At 39.0% G+C, this 17,548-nt stretch overlaps 4 protein-coding genes across 4 annotated transcripts; 2 read left to right on the top strand and 2 right to left on the bottom strand.

Moving 5' to 3' along the window:
• Positions 1–474: 474 nt before the first annotated feature.
• gmnn (geminin DNA replication inhibitor) lies at positions 475–3,852 on the bottom strand. The gene is made up of 7 exons (XM_007547746.1): positions 3,745–3,852; positions 3,374–3,439; positions 2,105–2,203; positions 1,876–2,029; positions 1,712–1,794; positions 1,364–1,474; positions 475–1,011 (listed from the first exon to the last, which is right to left on the bottom strand). Exons 2-7 carry the CDS (start codon positions 3,422–3,424, stop codon positions 859–861), a joined length of 651 nt encoding a protein of 216 aa, XP_007547808.1. The 5' UTR covers positions 3,425–3,439; positions 3,745–3,852; the 3' UTR covers positions 475–858.
• Positions 3,853–4,437: 585 nt separating this feature from the next.
• Positions 4,438–9,297, top strand: cunh6orf62 (chromosome unknown C6orf62 homolog). Its single transcript, XM_007547745.2, has 5 exons — positions 4,438–6,004; positions 6,559–6,735; positions 6,822–6,947; positions 7,554–7,688; positions 7,790–9,297. Exons 1-5 carry the CDS (start codon positions 5,876–5,878, stop codon positions 7,913–7,915), a joined length of 693 nt encoding a protein of 230 aa, XP_007547807.1. The 5' UTR covers positions 4,438–5,875; the 3' UTR covers positions 7,916–9,297.
• On the bottom strand, positions 8,123–11,529 carry acot13 (acyl-CoA thioesterase 13). The gene is made up of 3 exons (XM_007547744.2): positions 11,327–11,529; positions 11,063–11,247; positions 8,123–9,576 (listed from the first exon to the last, which is right to left on the bottom strand). Exons 1-3 carry the CDS (start codon positions 11,408–11,410, stop codon positions 9,417–9,419), a joined length of 429 nt encoding a protein of 142 aa, XP_007547806.1. The 5' UTR covers positions 11,411–11,529; the 3' UTR covers positions 8,123–9,416.
• A 1,666-nt stretch (positions 11,530–13,195) lies between these two features.
• tdp2b (tyrosyl-DNA phosphodiesterase 2b) lies at positions 13,196–16,902 on the top strand. The gene is made up of 7 exons (XM_007547743.2): positions 13,196–13,481; positions 13,662–13,783; positions 13,882–14,028; positions 14,249–14,340; positions 14,874–14,992; positions 16,001–16,171; positions 16,251–16,902. The coding sequence occupies exons 1-7, from the start codon at positions 13,335–13,337 to the stop codon at positions 16,530–16,532; spliced, it is 1,080 nt and encodes a 359-aa protein (XP_007547805.1). The 5' UTR covers positions 13,196–13,334; the 3' UTR covers positions 16,533–16,902.
• Positions 16,903–17,548: the final 646 nt, after the last annotated feature.

The following is a 17,548-nucleotide window of genomic DNA, read 5'->3' as shown; positions in this document are numbered from 1 at the left end:
TATGCTGAAAAGAAATTGAAACAAATTAGATTAGGCCAAAAATTGCCAGGTAATGCAGACACTCAAGGTACTCCCACATACCCAGCAAAATGTTTCTCATTTTTAAGAGTACTTGCTGCCACCAATTGAACTGCATATTAAATTAATCCAAAGAATCAGCTCAGTGTTCAAGTTCTTTAAAAAGTTTTTCCTCATTCTGTATTGCCTGTTTGACTTGTGTTACAAGCTAAATAAGGGCAACAAGCTACACATTTATTTTAACCGTAAACAAAACAGGAAGCCTTCAAACTATAAAAGGCAGAATGTGTCAACATGACCCATTTCTATAAAACAATTTTATCCACTTTTCAAAAAAAAATTTGAACTTTAAAAGTTGTCAATACCAAGATGTACAAAGTGCAATAAAGGAGTTGCTTGATAAATTTAGCAGTTTTGTCACATACACCCTTAAAGTGAAGAATAGCCAACAGGAACTCAGTTTCTTTCAATTTTATTGTATAGACTATGTACAAAATCAGATAAAAAGCAGTTTCACATTTTAAACTGAGACAAGGGTCTGCCAACAGCCAGATTTATTAACATACGAGACCCTGCAAAACAAGGCTGAAGTCTGGAAAACATTTCAGTTTTAAACTACATGGCTCCTCTATAAAAAGAAAAGGTGCCCAGTAGTCAGTGAGGGCTTAATACCAGTCAATTACCAGACAAAAGTCTTTTGGATTGAAAGATCGAGACAAACCGTCCAATGCGTTTAAATTTAAACTCAAATGATAAAAAGCTGCCAACAACTCAACAAAAATTACAAGTTTATTAACAAAAGAGGGCATATCTCCTTCAAAAGGAGGTCTTTCTCTAAAGTCAGTTTAATCCTGAGGGTCCCGCTTCGTCATGATCTGACGTCTCTTCATCGCTGTAGTCTGCCTCCTCTTGCTCAGCTGGACCCGCCTCTTCTGCATCAAACGCAATGTCCTTCATTTCTTCCAGGCTCTCTGGGAACTTTCCAGTCAGTCTCTGTAAACACATTATACAAGTTGTTAATTAGTACCAAGAGAGATCATGCCTTTACAATGAACTTTATTTTACTCTGGGGGGGAAAAACAAAAAACACTTCAACCCATAGTGAACACAAAGGAGGCATTTAAACTATTGGATTAAGTGTACCAGCTCCAGTTACAGACCTGTATGCCACTGCCAAAACTGCTGCACTTTTGGATAAAAAGCGGTATCAAGTTCAGAAACATAATATGTCAAAGCCTAATTATGCCCTTTACTGCAATCTAAGATCAGGTTGAGCTTTAAGACAAAGGCAGACAGCACAAAGAAAATCCATGCCAGGTGTTTGGTAGATACTCAGAGTACAAACCTCAATCATGTCAGCCATGTACTGCACGTGTTGCGCCAGCTCCTGCAGCTCTTCATTCTCAGACTGGAGCTTGCTGATCTGTTCATCTCTGGCTTCGATGTCTTTGTGCAACTGGTTTGAAAGAAATTAGTTGGTCAGAGCTCAAAGTACAAGGTCACCAAACTGAAGAACCTTAAAAGCACTGAAGACAGTTTTGACAGGCCTGACTGAACAGAAGTAGACAAAAGCCAACTAATGATTGAATACATTTTCTGCAGTCTGGACTGGCTCATTCCCAGGGTCAAGGGAGTTGGAGCGTGGGAACGTTCAGAAAGCTAAACATTATCTGAGCCCTAGTGATTAACTCACCTTTTCGTTCTCCTGTAGGACACTGTACAAAGCCTTCCGTCGTTCTTCTGCTACTTCTTTCCAGTAAGAGGAAGGAGGAGTTTCTAGAAAAGTGCAAGATAAAGATGTCATTTCTAGAAGGTGAAGGAGATTTTCACCAGTTACAGAACCAATCATAAGTTTACCTTTGACCATAAGTTCATATGCTTCTTTGGACAGGCCATCTGGTACACAGTCAACTTCTTCTGTTTGTGTGGCTTTGACTTCTACTTTAACCCTCTTCTGACCTCTTGACTGGTCCAGTATCCACTGTTTCCTCTTCGGAATAACCTTTCCTGTCTAAAATAGAAGAATCGGGATTAGGAATGGACGAACCCTCAGCTGTACAATCAAGACTATTGTTACAGGCCATACCTGAGCCGATTTCAAACTTGTGTTGACTGCTGACACCTGGAGGACCTGCAGGCTGTGTCTTTGTTTTCCCACTGCCTTTTGAGGCGATGCAAAGAAGTTCTGAAAGACAAATATACCTTCAGAGATCAGGAAAGGCAATTTTCCCCTTTACAGCAATTCTTTGAACACATAGAATTGGAGACTCCTTAAATGGTATACGAGTGCAAACATATACATAATGTTTAATGCAGAGATTGCATCTTGAAATCAATTTCAAACATTACATTCAACTTAATCATGTACATTATAATAATGGAAAGAATATTAAACATGTGCTTCAGAGAGAAAAGCATTGTGATGAAAGACTTCAGTGAAAATCAGAACTTTGCACAAGTCAGAAAATGCCCAATTAGTGCACCGTGACAGGAAAGTACTCAGTTATGATTTTCCGAGCTTGGCATCACCTGACACAGAAGGCTTTAGTTACAATGTCACTAAAGTAGAGAAGGCTCCTTTTACTGCCCAAGCTCAAGGGTAGGGCACAAAGTTGTTGTGGTCATGGGAAAGTTCCTCTTGAGTGCTCATTAAGGAGCAGGACAAAGCCTAGTTAATGTTTGGCTAGACCTCAACAGCTCCATTGGTTTGAGGCTGATTAAATCATCTTTCAGAGATTTGGACCATTTGAGAGCCCAACAAGAATTTCAGTTCTTTAAAAGGCAACATTACTAATGCAATCAATTTCAGAGTGAAGGGCCATTAGGATGCAATGAGTTATTCCTCAAGTAAATCAATTTAAAATTTTAGTTTCCCCTTTAAGCAGTGTTTTTTTTTTTGTAACTGAAGGGCATTTTGAAATGCCATTAGAATATTGTTGAGTTTGGTTAGGTTGAAAAGACCACAGCTACAAGTTCTTGAAACTGAAGAAAATATTTTATAAACTTGCAAGAGCTTGAATTTTCAGCTACACTAAAGAGGATCCACATTATTTTAAGGCAACACAGCCACATTTTACATCTAAATGCAGTTTATATTCCACTTGAGATAAAGTTAGAGTTTAAGTAAGTTTTAAAATCTTCGATGAACTTTTCACACACAAAGAAAACGAAAAAAAAAAAAAAAAAAAAGAGTGATGGCTTGTACAATCAACCCTCTCTAAATACATAGAACCTTCTTTACTTAACCATCTGTTGAGTTTAGAAATAGAGTGGCCCCGGTCAGTCCCGTGTACAATTCAGCAACAACAAAAAAAGAAACGTACTTAAAACCCAAGAAGAAATACTTCAGATTTACCTTCATGTTCTCATTGGATCTCTGCTGTTTCACGTTGCCAACGGAATTCATTTTCTTTCCGGAGATCTGATAAGTAGGGTTAGGGACAAATTAAAGCAGATACTGCACAAGATAAAACCAAAGCAAAATATGCATCTATATATGGGTCGATTGTGATTCTAGGTGACTAGACGGTCAAAAATAATAGGATACAAATATCTTCTCGTGCTAAGAACAAGCTAATTCAAATATTATGCTAACGGTAGCGCCATCCAAGTCTAATGATGTACAAATTTGACTTAAATATAAGCCCCCGTACGCCACACTCTCTAGTCAATGTGTTAATTACAAGAATATTTCAAACAGCCCAACATTAAGAGACGTAAACTCACCTTTCACAAACTCAACCGAACCTCTTTAAAACTCTTGTTTTCCTCAACTAAAAGATCTCGCGCCAGGGGCTTAAATACGAGCACCGAGTCACGTGTGAAGCCACCAATCACCACGAAGAATTTTTATTTTCTTCTCCTCCGTCTCCTCCTTCCACCAATAGAGAAGGAGAAAAGACACATCATGAATGCATCGTACGGCAACGGTGCCGCCATATTGTGAGTGGCAATTTCTATCTATCTATAGTTAATCCTTACAATGATTAAGATGAGACGCATGAGGGTGTTCAATGCACTTAAAGGATTAAAATCTTTGACAAAATATGGATCTTTTTCTATTTATGTTAACAGTGGTAGTTTTAGAAGTTGAAAGAATGCGTTTACTAAAAGTATTGCAATTTTCAGTATAACTACCATAACATTGCAAGGTTTGAATAACTAACAAGGCCTAATGCAACTTACTTTAGTTACAGTGTATTTGCATTGATGCAAAAATGATTCATCCAGAAGACCTCCAATATTCCAGATAACTAGAGATTTTTAGTTTTTTCCAACACAGTTGCATAGCTATGCAAGGCAAACACGCCACACAAAATATGGCGGACGTATTCTCACGTATCGTTTTTTTTTTTTTTTTTACCAGGTAACGAAGCCGCTCCGTCGGGTCACGTGTCTTATTACGTCCAGTTATTGTAACTGCCTGCGCAGCCATTTTGAGGGGGAAGGCAGAGAACCCGTCGAGCGCTAATGTACTGTTATTAGCCTCCCTGAAAAACACACACAGACACACACAAAGAAACCGAACGGGGCACACGTTGGACGGCACGTCGTTAAATATGGGCCCACCAGGAGACAGAACACGCCACACATCGACTGATAGAACGGGGGATCTCCGCTGGATGGTCGATTTATCTTGACATGGCATGCGGCGGGGCGAGCCGGAGGTTGTGACGACTGAAGAAAAGAGAAAGAACTAGCTCGCAGCGTCAGACGTTGGAAGAGGAGGGAGATTTTTGTTTAGCTAACGCTTGTTTCGCAGTTCAGCGTTTATTTTAATCGATTACCAACTGATTTGTGTCGAAAGTTGTTGACAACAGTTTAATATGGAGCTGAAATAGTGACCAGAAACAGTTACAACGTTAGTCTTCCGACTTTTAATAACAGCACTGACAGTCTCGTTGAGCCAGAAAATGTAATAAAAGGCGTGGTAAGATGACTGACCACACTTAAAAAGCCTCAGTTAAGCCAGTCTGTCTTAAAATAAGATGTAGCTTTATCACTGATTCACTACTAGTTAGTGTCAGAAATGAATACCTAGGTTGGCTTGCTAGCTAGCTAGCAGACCTTAGCTAGTGTGCTAAAAATACGCCCACATCATGACTATCAGCTGTGGCAGCAGCACGGGCCCAGGGCCAGATGAGTGACGGAAAAAGTTCAGGAAATGTCGGTTTACTTTCGCTGAAGTCTTCGATGTTACCGGGTGCCTGTATCTGTTGGCATCTGTGTCTCCCTGCCATGTTCGTCTGTATCCCCAGTCCGCCTGTAACACGCTCATAACACAGTCTGTGTTCAGAGAAACAAAACAAAACCGCAGCCATGGATCAGGGACTTTGAGATGACCCAGTTAATAGAATATCGGTCTGCTCGCTGTAGTTCACAATCTCACTAGCAAACAAACAAACAAAAAAAATGTCACCAATATGTGTTTTGTTTTGTAGCAGCCTTTTCTATTAGTTTCAGTTATCATTTCTAAAAGAGAGCCACATTTGAGTTGTTGTTTTTTTGAAATCTGTTGTACTCATTTCAGTGGCAGTTGGAAAAAAAAAAGTTAATTTGGCTTTGAGGCCATGTCTTAAAACATGGGTTTTTGATCAGGTATAAAGGCAATGGAGTCTTAGCCTGTTGAGCATTCCCCTTCTCAAAACTGCCTTTTTACAACAACCAAATATTGAAATGACTTAGTTTAAAATCTGATTTGTTGGTCTTTTAAGTTCATAGTGGTTAGAGGACCTAGTTTTAGAGATTTTTTTATTGCATTGTCAGCTCCATCCTTTCTTAAAAGTATAGAATAAATAGACAGTGTCGCTAAAGTACATCACACGAGAGGAAGAGACACTACCAACAAAATCTAACCATGGGGGACCCAACTTCACGAAGAAACCAAACAAGAAACCGGCTTCGAGCTCAGCTTCGGAAGAAAAGGGAATCTTTGGCTGATCAGTTTGACTTCAAGATCTATATAGCCTTTGTTTTCAAGGAAAAGGTTTGTTAACATGACAGCTATATTCCATTATATTTATACTGGAGATGCAACAGATAATGGACCATAAATGTAAATCGGCCAATTTTCCATTTTGCTATTGTCAAGTCAAATGCTAAAAACTGATGGAAATGTACAACTTTTACTTTCAGCGTTTTCCAGGTCTAGACATGTATGGAGGGGGGGATATGGACATTTAGTTGTTTTTCCCTTGTGTTACATGTTCTCTTTTTTCTGTCTTTCCATCCTTTCTTTTGTCCTTCACCTTTTTAAACTTTATTCTAAATATAGCGTTGTCTTCTTTTTTTGTAACATCTCTTCACCATTTCAGGTCATTTAAACTTTTTTTTGTTAATTGAAAACATTCTTGACTTTTTTCATAATTTTTACTTTAATTTTGGAATGGATAAACAACAACAACAAAAACAAACGTAATGTTTTTCCACCAGTGACCCTAACACCCTCTCTTAGAATAGGCAGGTCAGACCTCAAAGAAAACCAGAAAAATATGCATTGACCTGTGAAACCCTCATAATCGCTTGCTTTATTTTTAACAGAAGAAGAAGTCTGCACTTTTTGAGGTAGCTGAAGTGTTGCCTGTGATGACCAACAACTACGAAGAAAACATCCTAAGAGGTGTGCGCGATTCAAGCTATTCTCTGGAGAGTTCGATAGAGCTCCTTCAAAAAGATGTGGTGCAACTACACGCCCCCCGATACCAGTCGATGCGAAGGGTAAGACTTGACTATATGAACGAAGTCCCCAGTCATGGCTTAAAAAAAATGCTTAGTTACTATAATTATTTGTCTTGTTTCTTTAGGATGTGATAGGCTGCACACAGGAAATGGATTTTATCCTTTGGCCACGCAACGATATTGAGAAGATTGTCTGTCTGCTGTTCTCCAGATGGAAAGGGGCCGATGATGAGCCCTTCAGGCCTGTGCAGGTCAGACCTTTGCTCCTATCATCACTTTGGAGTGACTACTCCATGTGCTATGTATCAGATTAATGTAAAATCTGTCTTGTACACATTGAGCAAAAATAAATGACGTGAAGCCAAATTGTACTGAACAGTCAGGGAAGAGTACCTGTACAGCTTGGTCAGTCAGTTATCCTTCAAAACTAAACGTTTGATAAAAACAGTGATTTCGGTGAAAATATCCCGTTTCTTAACATTCTTGTTGTCATCTTTGCCAAACGGCTCGATCGCTGACCCGTAGGACTTTCCTACAGAAAACATTTGACTTGTCCACACACGTGGAGCTTCATAGTTTCCATTTGAGGGAGCTGCTTCTTTCTTTGTCCGAACTGCAGACAAAATTGCACACAGGTTAACATCAGGCTTCTAGAATGGCCTACCCAAATCCTTAACCTCCGCTCTATTGAACCGTTTCAGTATGCGTAAATGTCATTCTTCTAAGTCTGCCAAATATAACACGGTCAAATAGCAGTTCGTAGTTGAGCCTGAAGTTTGTTTTTTTTAACAGGTTACTACATGAAATTTAGCCAGCAGCCCAGACTTTGCATACAGACTCTTTCCTCTTCTTCTCAGGCCAAGTTTGAATTTCATCATGGAGACTACGAGAAGCAATGCTTGCATGCTTTGGGTCGTAAAGACAAAGCTGGAATGGTGATGAACAACCCAACCCAGTCTGTATTTCTCTTTATGGACAGACAACACCTGCAGGTACATCTGTTGAAACGTTTAAAAAAAAAAAAGAACTGGCTTATCAAGTTTAAAAACCCTGTCCTCTTTAACGACGCCATTATACTTTTTGGTCGTTTCAGACTCCTAAAACCAAGGCCACGGTTTTCAAGTTGTGCAGCCTGTGCCTGTATTTGCCCCAGGACCAGCTGACCTGCTGGGGCGTGGGAGACATCGAGGATCACCTCCGCCCATACATGCCTGATTAAGGCTTCTTGCTTCACCCAGCCACACAGAGACAAGCCTTTACCTCTCCTTCCCTCCCTAAGCCTTCAGAAGCAAATTGATGTACTCATCTCCTCCCTGTCCCTTTTAAAAGATTTGAACTTGTGCTTGGATCTCCTTTTTGTTCCCCCACTCATTTTCTCCCTCTAACTTGAAGCCCATTTGCTTCCCATCCTGTTTTTTTTTTTATATACCCCATTCTTCCCATGTTTGTCCCAATACTTTCTCCCATTTTTTTTTTGGATTGGCTCTGACATTTTTATTTTACTTCATTCCCTTTTCCTTACTCACCCTTTCTTTCATTTTGCTTTTGTTTTGTTTTTGTTTTTTTGTTTGTTTTGTTTTTTTAATTTGAACCTGCACGGACATTGATTTTTTGAGTGGTTGGTTGTTCTCTTGGAGCCACACAGTCAACAGCATCGGTCACTGAATGAACTCTTTATGTTGCATCTAAACCGGAACAAACGATACGCAAGTCTTCATGGTGGTTACGATGGACATGTCTTATATCCTTGATGTGATAAGAAAGGATTGTTAAAGCTTGTTTTGTAATGTTACTAGGGCTTCTAAAACAAGTTTAGACAATTTTTTTTGCCCAGGATAGGCATGAGCAGGTATCAGAACACCTGTACAGGCAAAGATAACAAGAGGAAGAGTGTTTGTCAAATCATATGGTGTAGGAATTGCTTCTTATAAACTGCCTTAGTTTTATTTGCTGGACTTAAAAGATGTTTTTGTGTCATTTGCTTTTCTCAGAAACATACTAAACAGGCCTTTGTTTAAATTTGCGAGTATCTCAAAAGGCATTGTGCAGAGTTAAGACATGTTGGTATGTTGAAGTTGATTTTTCACAGTTCAATCCGTTCATGCACTATTTCATTTAAGCTACTGAAATCTGATGTTTTGCGCTTTGTTTTTCGGAGGGACATGGGTCGGTGATGATTTGCAATGATGACAGATTTAACAATAATAATAATAATAATAATATACCTAACAAAAAAAAGGGTTTTGCTTAAAGCTAACTGATTTCTGTTTAATTTGATCTGTTAAAGTTGCGAATCTGCTGCCAAGCTTCTTTAAATTAAAATTGAGTTTTGAAGGGTTTGCTTTTTCAAAGACTATGAAGTACAGCAGTACGTAAAGTTTCGCTCCTTGCTGATTCAATGTGTTTTAGCTGAAAAAAAAAAGGGTGTAAGGCATGTAACTTCTGGGTTTTGATTTTCTGTTCTCTAATCTTTACTGCTGAGCATATCTCAATACAGTGCAAAGTCTGAAAAAAAAGAGTCTTTGTCCAGCTGGCTTTATTGCATGTACAAGAAACATTTGCTTGCTGATATTCACAAGAACACAAACACATAAGTTGGGGGGGAAAAAAACCACAGAACTTTGTTCTGCAAACTTATGTACTTACAAAAAGAACAGTCTACATATTCAGAATCCCAAGTTTTAGCAGTAAATTATACAATTTCAATTAGAAGAGACGGTTTAGCTGCTGCCGAGGTGTTTAGTGTGTCGTCCTTGAGCGATGAGTTTCCCTGAGGCTTTGCTGGAGAGATCTACAGTAGCAAATGCCAGCGTTTTCCCCTGCTTCAGGACTTGTGCAGTGATGAGGACGTCTTCCCCTATTTTGGCAGCATTCATGTACCTGCAGCATAGTAACATTCCCCCCGCCCCCCCACACACACACACACACACACACACACACACATTACTTGCTTATGGAGTTCATCTTCAAAATGGCAACAAAAATCCACTGAAGTTTAAGAGGGGAAAGTGAGAGATGGCCAACAATCTTAAAGGGATTGTTTTTATACTTTCGTTTGGGTCTTTACTGTTTCTAAAAACAGCATCTGTTCGGATTATGGCAATAACTTGATGTTTTTGGAGTATGGAAAACAAGCTGTTTCAAAAAACCGCTGCTGCCTTTACACCTAGCAACCCAAGCGGAGCTCTGCCCACTTAGATGAGGATGCTTGGTCAGCTGGTTTTACCGCTGTATGCACTGTACAATGGCTGCTGGGAAGCACGAGTTTTGTTGTTGACTTGTCACTCAGAAATGACTTGCTGCATTCTTGTTGGTTGTGCAGGAGGCTCTACTTCTGCTTTTCAAAGATGTACAGTTGTATAATTACACATCTATTTGCAGCCAATTTCACGTGAGGGTAAAAGTCGAGTTCCCAACCAGTACATCCAGCTTGTATCAGCAAGCTGAATGTACATCACAACATGATGCTGCTACTAGCATGCTTCATTGTGACTACAGTGTGTTCAGAGTGATGTGCAGTATTAGTTTTCAGTTGTTTCAGTGTTTAAGCAGGACATTTATTTTTATAGCTTTCCTTTAACAATGGCTTTCTACTTAACGCTCTTCCTTAAAGGCTAAATTTGTGAAAATCATGATGATTAATTCTGTCAACAGATTCCTACATCTGTGCTGTGGATCTCTGCAGCTCCTTCAGAGTAACTGTGAGCCTGTTGGCTGCTCCTCGGATGCTTTGTTTTATTAAAGGTAGCAAAGTAAAAGGGGCTGAATACATTTCTTAAACAAATGCTGAAAGCCACGTATTTGTCTGCATGTGTTGGTGTGACCCAGGAGTCTGCAGTCCTTTTGACTCCCAGTCCAGCTAAATGAAACTTATGTAGAGACCAAAATGTTACCTAAGCTTTTTTATCTACTAAAAATAGGTAATTTTTAAAGAATCACCACTTTATTTCTGGTTTTAGATGTGAACTTAAAGAAAAGAGAAAAGTTGACATTTGTGGAAAATGATTGAAAAATGTTATTTAAGCTGAAGTTTATAAATGTATGCTGCCTGCACAGAGTTTAAATGCTTGAAAGCAGACAAACTCCTTGTTTCCGTACAGAGTTCTTGCTAATTAAGATGATTCTGAATCTGAAAAGCGAAATCTATTTTATATATATATATTAGCAAGTTCTTTATCACTTTTGACAAAATTACTAGGAGTCACTGGATGGCCCAAAGAGCCACAGGGTGCAGACTCTTGGTCTAATCCACAATTTCTCTGTGACATTCAGTGAAGTTTGTTGCTGCAACTGGAAAAACTTAGTAGCAGAGAATACATTTGCAATGCACTGTCTTGATGCATGATTGGGGTATTTCTAAACTCACGTTATATTCATGTCCACGCTGACCCCCGGGGCTCCTCTCTCGGTGTACATAATGGCCATGGTAGAGATCACGTCCACCAGGGTGGCTGTCAGCCCGCCGTGCAGCGTCCCTCCCCGGTTTGTGTGCTCCTCTTCCACCCGCATCTCACACACCACCTTCCCGGGGCTCGCAGACACAACGTCCACCTATGGACAACATCTGGGGTTGCAGTTTGAAAACGCAAAAACCCTGGGTTTAGCTTCAAAAATATCTGTTCACATTTACCTTGCTTATGACTCTGTCGAAGCCCGAGTGGTCGACCATCGCTCTCATTATTTGTCTCAGTGAGTTTAAAGTCAGGGTGCTCATGTTTGACGGACATCAACGCGGCCAATGTCAAAGTTGTGTTTATTTCCAACAGGAAGTTGCTGCGTTTCATAAATCGTCCGGGCGGAACTTGAGTAGATTTACGGGAGTGCACCAAAAGTAGTGGAGAAGCATAAAAACAAGAGCACTATATATACTTATATATACTGATGGACATAATCTGTTGTATGTTTAATATTTTTATTTTATTTCTTATCAATTCTTTATTTCCCAGAAGGTTGCGCATCTACACTGTGATTTATGGCCACATTTAAACATTGCGCATTTAAGTCAAATTTTACATCTGAAAGAATTACAAGGTAATTATTTAATTTTACCTTCAAAAATTAAGGTAAAATTATTTTTTACCTTAAAAAAAACTAAGGTATTTTTTTTTTACCTAACTTCTTATTCATAAGGTCCCAAAAGACAGATTTGACCATTCTCAAGTGCTTTTACTGGATTACTGTGAGTTTTATTATCAAATAAAATGTCATCAAAGTTCCAAAGAGTTTTTATACTGTCCATTTTCTGAAATTCTGCAACATATTAAAATGAACCTGATCAAACCATGGCAAAATCTAAAATTAATGATCACTACATGCAATGTACAAAAAGAAAAAGTATTTACCTCTAAAAGATTTATTTTTGTTTTTATTGTCATACACTTGAATGTTTAGATAAAATGAATGGTAATATCAGGAACAAATAGTGTGTGCACCAAAGGTAATTTTAAATTATGATTTCATTTATGAAGGAAAAAACCTAAGCAATCCAGTCTGGTTCTCTGTGAGAAACACTGGGATTAAATGGCACCTCTCCCATGGACTATCATTGGAGATAGTGTTTTAGTGTTATTAGTAATGGCCTCATGGCCTTATGGCAACCAAATTATTGAGCTGATCTAAAAGCAGAAAATAAATAGTTCTCCAATAGAGTTCATAAAGCAAATTATTGTTTTGAAGAATCTAGAATAATTCACTACAGTTTTGACCTATATTTTCATTGTGGTTAACTTCTCGTCTCAACATAAAAGATCGCCAAAAACACATGAAATAATTTGTGTTTTCATTAAAAGATAAAATATTTAATTAGTTTTAAACTTCATAAATAATCTGTTTTCAGGGAGGCAGTTTCTAGCTGTTGATAATCAAATCCAATAAATTAATTGTAAGTTTTTATGTTAAATGGTGTTGCTCTTTGTTATCTCGTCTCCCCAGGTCCATTAATGTCGTGTGTAAAAGTGAAACCACAAAGAATGCAATGGAAAATTTTATAATGTACCCCTCACTCCTCTTATGCTTTAGATTGTCTCTGATGATGAGATCATTGTGCCTGCATGATCTTATCATCTAATCCGGTACACAATCTGGGTGTTACTTCTGAGACTGCATTTCATGCATTAAGTAAACCCCCCCCTTTGCTAAACAATAGACAAATGGCAAGGCCATCGGGGTTGGGCCCCACAGAATCCTTGGTGCATAACAATCAATGATTCACACCTTTGATCCAATCAAGTCTCTTGTCTCTCTGTTGAGAAACACCCAAAGACAGTGACAGAATCTGACTTTAATCTCAGAAATTTCTAAGATTCACCACTCAGATTTTAATCTGAGATTAAAGTCTGTGTGTGTGTGTGTGTGTGTGTGTGTGTGTGTGTGTGTGTTTGTTTTATTTATTTTTTTTCAGTGGCCCTAATCCTAGTCTAGTTTACTAGGTTGAATTTGAAGGGCGCTTGTTTGACTACCGTTGCCTTAAAGCCCCATAAAGAAGCGCAACGACTAGAACCTGCACAACACCGGAAGTCTTTCAATGTTACACACATCCCGGTTACTTTGTAAAGATGGAGCCAAAAATGAAGTAAACATGCTCTGAAATCCTTTTCTTGTGTGTCATTCCGCTTGTAAAAATAGTTCCTACGACAAAAATGGCTTCTACATCAAACTCGGAGTCGCCGTCTGTGTCTGACGTGGAGAAAAGCAGGAGTGGACTTTGCGAGGAGTTTGCTACTATAACGGGAACTGATAGCGCCGTGGCTCAATGCTACCTGGCTGAAAACGACTGGGAGATGGAGGTACAGTAATTAGTGGTTACAATAATACTAATGCGCCAGAGATAATGCTGCTATGTCCACACAACTGATGTCCGTTTTATTGATTTGTTAATTGTGTTTACATGGGGAAAACATCATTATCTCCCTAAGATACAGCCAGACAGATTTTATTTACTCTTAAAAAGATTCTGTTTCCCGCAGAGAGCTATAAACTCATTCTTTGAGGCAGACATGGAGAGAATATTTGAGGAAGACTTTCAGGAGAGTGACAGCGTCCCTCCGAAAAAAAAGCAAAAAGTCGAGGAAGAACCTTCAAAGGAGTGGTGAGTCAATTCTTTAAATCGTACAAGTTAACATGACAAAGTACCTCTGACGTTATAAAGCCAAGTACAGTTATAATAGTCTCTGAAAACATGTCCAGCATCGATTTGACCGGAGACAGTCCAGTTGCACGAAAACCACCGGATGAAGATGACGGCAAACTGTCCCTGATCTCCTGGAACGTGGATGGACTGGATACGGACAACCTGGCAGAGCGAGCCAGAGGCCTCTGTTCCTACTTGGTGCTGTAAGTAAAACTACAGGCCTACAGAAACAAGTCACTGGCTGGATTTAAGTAATTACAATTAATAAAGCGAGACAAAATGAGGTTACCTGGAGGACAAGTAGCATGTTTCACCAGAACTCTCTCCATATTTCGGAAATTTAAAGTGGTCAGTAATCGCATGAAAAGCATCTAAGAGTTTTCTTTTAACTTTTTTTTAATTGTAATACTTCTCGTTGCATAGATACACCCCTGATGTGGTATTCCTGCAGGAACTCATTCCACCTTATGTTCAATACTTGAAGAAACGGGCTGTCAGCTACCTCATCATTGAAGGTAGAGTGTGGCTCAAAGAGGCTTTTTCTCTGAAATAAACTCATGCTACAGTAAAAATATCTAAATACAAATATCAATAATATATGATGTGTGTGGTGTATGTTTCTGGTGTGTGTAGCTTGCACACATATGCTTTCCACTGATTATGACAGCTTTGTGTTAAAAACACTGATGAGATCCTCTGTAGTTGCTGATTAGTAACATATTGGCCTCATTTCCAACCTATAGGAACCCTGTAAACAAATCGACTGGAAAACGATTTAAACGTGTATTGTTTTTGAAGTAAAACATGTGTGGAAAGGTTGAAATTTGCACTTGTTTAATTCGTGTTACTTCTGAACTTGGCTCCTTGATGAAAGTTCCTCCATTTTTCTTCGAACTGGGTTTCCACGGTCTGCTGTTCCCTGCAGTGATGATGCAGACTACTCACAAGTCATCCATACTACCCCAGTTACACAATGATGATGCTGATGATGAATAAATACATGAGGTATCCTTTAAAGCTCTTGCTCTCTTCTGAACTCTGATTGAAGGTGGTGAGGAAGCTTACTTCACAGGAATGATGCTGAAGAAATCCAGAGTAAAATTTTTGGAGAGCGAGATCGTAACTTATCCCACCACACAGATGATGAGGAATCTACTTGTCGCTCAGGTATTTCCACCTTTACTTGAGCTTTTTATCTGTGTCAGGACTATGTGCAGTGTGGGGTTTTTTCCTCTACAGTGGAGTTTTAAATGAAGGGCAGAAGTTTTAGTTGTAGTTTCATGTGAATGGAGCATCTTCTTCAACTTGTTTGCCATGTTTATGTCCAATGTTGTTATTTTCTTGCCATCTTTCACAAAGTAAATATTTGTGCACGATTAATAGTTGGATTATTTTGGGATACTTTAGTTAAAGTTAGCTAAACACAAAAGGACGCAATGCTTTTTAGATTAAGGTTTGTAAATTATTAAGAATATTGTATTTTCATTAGCTTATACTTTAAAACAAAGCCCCATTTTATGTTGATCTATCAAATAAAATCCCAATTAAATATAGTGACCTGTTGTTATACGACAAAGACTGAAACAATTAATCAGATTAATCGTGATAAACTGATTATTAGTATAATCGTTAACTAGTTTAGTAATCATTATCTGGAGCATACAAACTAAAAAAAAGAAGCTAATTTGCTGGAAGAATATACTCAGAGCCAAGACTGTTAATTTTTTTAAAGTATACATTTTCTTTTTAAGATAAAGAAAAACTTTGTTTGTAATTATGTTCTACCCAGAGTCAAATTCTGAGATTTTCAAATGTTATTAGAAGTATTTATTTATTTATTTATTTATTTATTTATTTATTTATTATTTGCATCCTTTACTACAAATAATCTTGCATACACTAAGGGAATGCTAGGTTATTGCATTTTAGGCGATAGAATGTTTGTTTTCTCATGTAAAACAGGAGTAGAATTGTTGATTTGCATCTTCTAATGCATTTCTAATCTTATATTAAAAGGTTTAAGTTGTTCAATGAAACATCTCCAGAATGTAACAAGGATTTTCTCTGATTAGTTGTCTGAATAATTATTAGTTGCAGCCCTGAACGTGTCACAATGTGAAAAGGCTGAAGGAGTGTGAATATAAGTGACTCTAAATGCTGCACGTCTAAAATCAGGTGACGTTCAAAGGTCAGAAGTTATGCCTGATGACCTCCCACCTCGAAAGCTGTAAAGGCCACGCGCAGGAGCGGATGAAGCAGCTGCACACGGTGATGCAGAGGATGAAAGACGCTCCTGATGATGTCACCGTCCTGTTTGGAGGGGACACGAATCTGAGGGACACCGAGGTCGGCGTTTCCCCGCAGCACCGAGCCGACTTCTGCTTCAACGCACGTTATAAATTCCTCTTTGTTCTGGGCTCGCCAGGTAGCCAAAGTGGGCCTGCCGTCTGGCGTCTGCGACGTGTGGGAGCGACTGGGCAAGCAGGAGCACTGCCGCTACACGTGGGACACCAAGGCCAACAACAACAAGACCGTTCCCTTCGTCAGCCGCTGCCGCTTCGACCGCGTCTACCTCCGGCCAGCCTCCAAGGAAGGAGTACCACGTTTGGCCCCGGATCACATGGCCCTAATCGGACTGGAGAAGCTGGACTGTGGCCGCTACACGAGCGATCACTGGGGCATTTACTGCAGCTTCACCGCAGGGTAGAAACACTCGAAAAAAGCTGGAAGCATTTTAGCGAACATCTGCTGCTCCGTTTTTTTTGTTGTTTTTTTTATCTGCCAAACTCTCACTGAAAATAGGCCTGAGCTGACATGTGTTGCTTGTTATCTCCACACAGTTTTAAGATGAGTTAATAAAAACATCCGTCTTGTTTGGAAACCACAGCTGAGGTTGAAATTTCATGCCTTCCATCCGACTCCCATAAAACTGCTGACAGAAAAATACCACTGTGAGGCGTGACGGCAGCCTGAATCTTTTCACCTGCTCCTCTTTTAATGATGAAGGTGACTGCAACAAGATTTTTCTCTTTACGCAACAAAAAACTAATAAATGTACATTTTGTTCTTGTCAAACACATTGTGTGAGTTTCCAGGCATATTTGGTGTTTTGCGTGTTGCCACTAGAGGGCAGTGTTAGGTTATAGTGCTTTTTTAAAGCAGCGCTGCTGTCCTGGAAAATCTGAAACACGGATCATGGACCCATAGCTTAAATACTAAACATCTGAACTCAAACTGGGAAAGAAAATATTTAGTCAGAAAGAAAGTTTGGAAATATCAAAGGTAACCTGGATAAATACAGAATGCAATGCTTAAAATAAAGTTCCTTTTCCTTTTTTTTTAGGGAACATTAATCTGACAAAATGATCTGTATCCTTGTTAAAATAACTTCTGTCATATTCCGCAATTTTCAGACAGCTGAATGCAGTATCACTGGCTACACACAGGTCTCATTACTGTTCTCAAAACTATTCAGTAGAACCTGTCTGACAAAAAAAAAATCAAAGAGCAACATGTAAATGCCTCAATGCAAATGCATTAAACAAAAACAAAACATAGTTGTTGACGTCAACAAACATTTCTAGGGTTTTTTGGAGTTGACGCAAAGTGAGAGCTTCCAACTACAAATGTAAACATCAAAGAGATCTGGTCTGCCAGAATTACGCCAACAGCGAATCGATGACTCATTCTGGTGGCAATGACATCTTAAACACTCACTTGCCT

This window comes from Poecilia formosa, unplaced genomic scaffold, assembly GCF_000485575.1.
Source record: "Poecilia formosa unplaced genomic scaffold, Poecilia_formosa-5.1.2 Scaffold21, whole genome shotgun sequence".
Lineage (NCBI taxonomy): Eukaryota > Metazoa > Chordata > Actinopteri > Cyprinodontiformes > Poeciliidae > Poecilia > Poecilia formosa.
The sequence above is the reverse complement of the archived record's forward strand: the minus strand, read 5'-3'. Positions and strand labels throughout refer to the sequence as shown.

Bases quoted from the DNA above. Each gene is read 5' to 3' on its own strand.
- cunh6orf62 (XM_007547745.2), top strand. From the start codon at position 5,876: ATGGGGGACCCAACTTCACGAAGAAACCAAACAAGAAACCGGCTTCGA. The intron at 6,005-6,558 runs GTTTGTTAACAT...TATTTTTAACAG, and splicing joins CCTTTGTTTTCAAGGAAAAG to AAGAAGAAGTCTGCACTTTT. The intron at 6,948-7,553 runs GTCAGACCTTTG...TCTTCTTCTCAG, and splicing joins AGCCCTTCAGGCCTGTGCAG to GCCAAGTTTGAATTTCATCA.
- gmnn (XM_007547746.1), bottom strand. From the start codon at position 3,424: ATGAATTCCGTTGGCAACGTGAAACAGCAGAGATCCAATGAGAACATG. The intron at 1,475-1,711 runs GTGAGTTAATCA...CTTTCAAACCAG, and splicing joins TCCTACAGGAGAACGAAAAG to TTGCACAAAGACATCGAAGC. The intron at 1,012-1,363 runs GTTTGTACTCTG...ATGTGTTTACAG, and splicing joins ACATGGCTGACATGATTGAG to AGACTGACTGGAAAGTTCCC.
- acot13 (XM_007547744.2), bottom strand. From the start codon at position 11,410: ATGAGCACCCTGACTTTAAACTCACTGAGACAAATAATGAGAGCGATG. The intron at 11,248-11,326 runs GTAAATGTGAAC...TGTTGTCCATAG, and splicing joins TCGACAGAGTCATAAGCAAG to GTGGACGTTGTGTCTGCGAG. The intron at 9,577-11,062 runs GTGAGTTTAGAA...ACTATGCTGCAG, and splicing joins AGCGTGGACATGAATATAAC to GTACATGAATGCTGCCAAAA.
- tdp2b (XM_007547743.2), top strand. From the start codon at position 13,335: ATGGCTTCTACATCAAACTCGGAGTCGCCGTCTGTGTCTGACGTGGAG. The intron at 14,029-14,248 runs GTAAGTAAAACT...CTCGTTGCATAG, and splicing joins CTCTGTTCCTACTTGGTGCT to ATACACCCCTGATGTGGTAT. The intron at 14,993-16,000 runs GTATTTCCACCT...GTCTAAAATCAG, and splicing joins GGAATCTACTTGTCGCTCAG to GTGACGTTCAAAGGTCAGAA.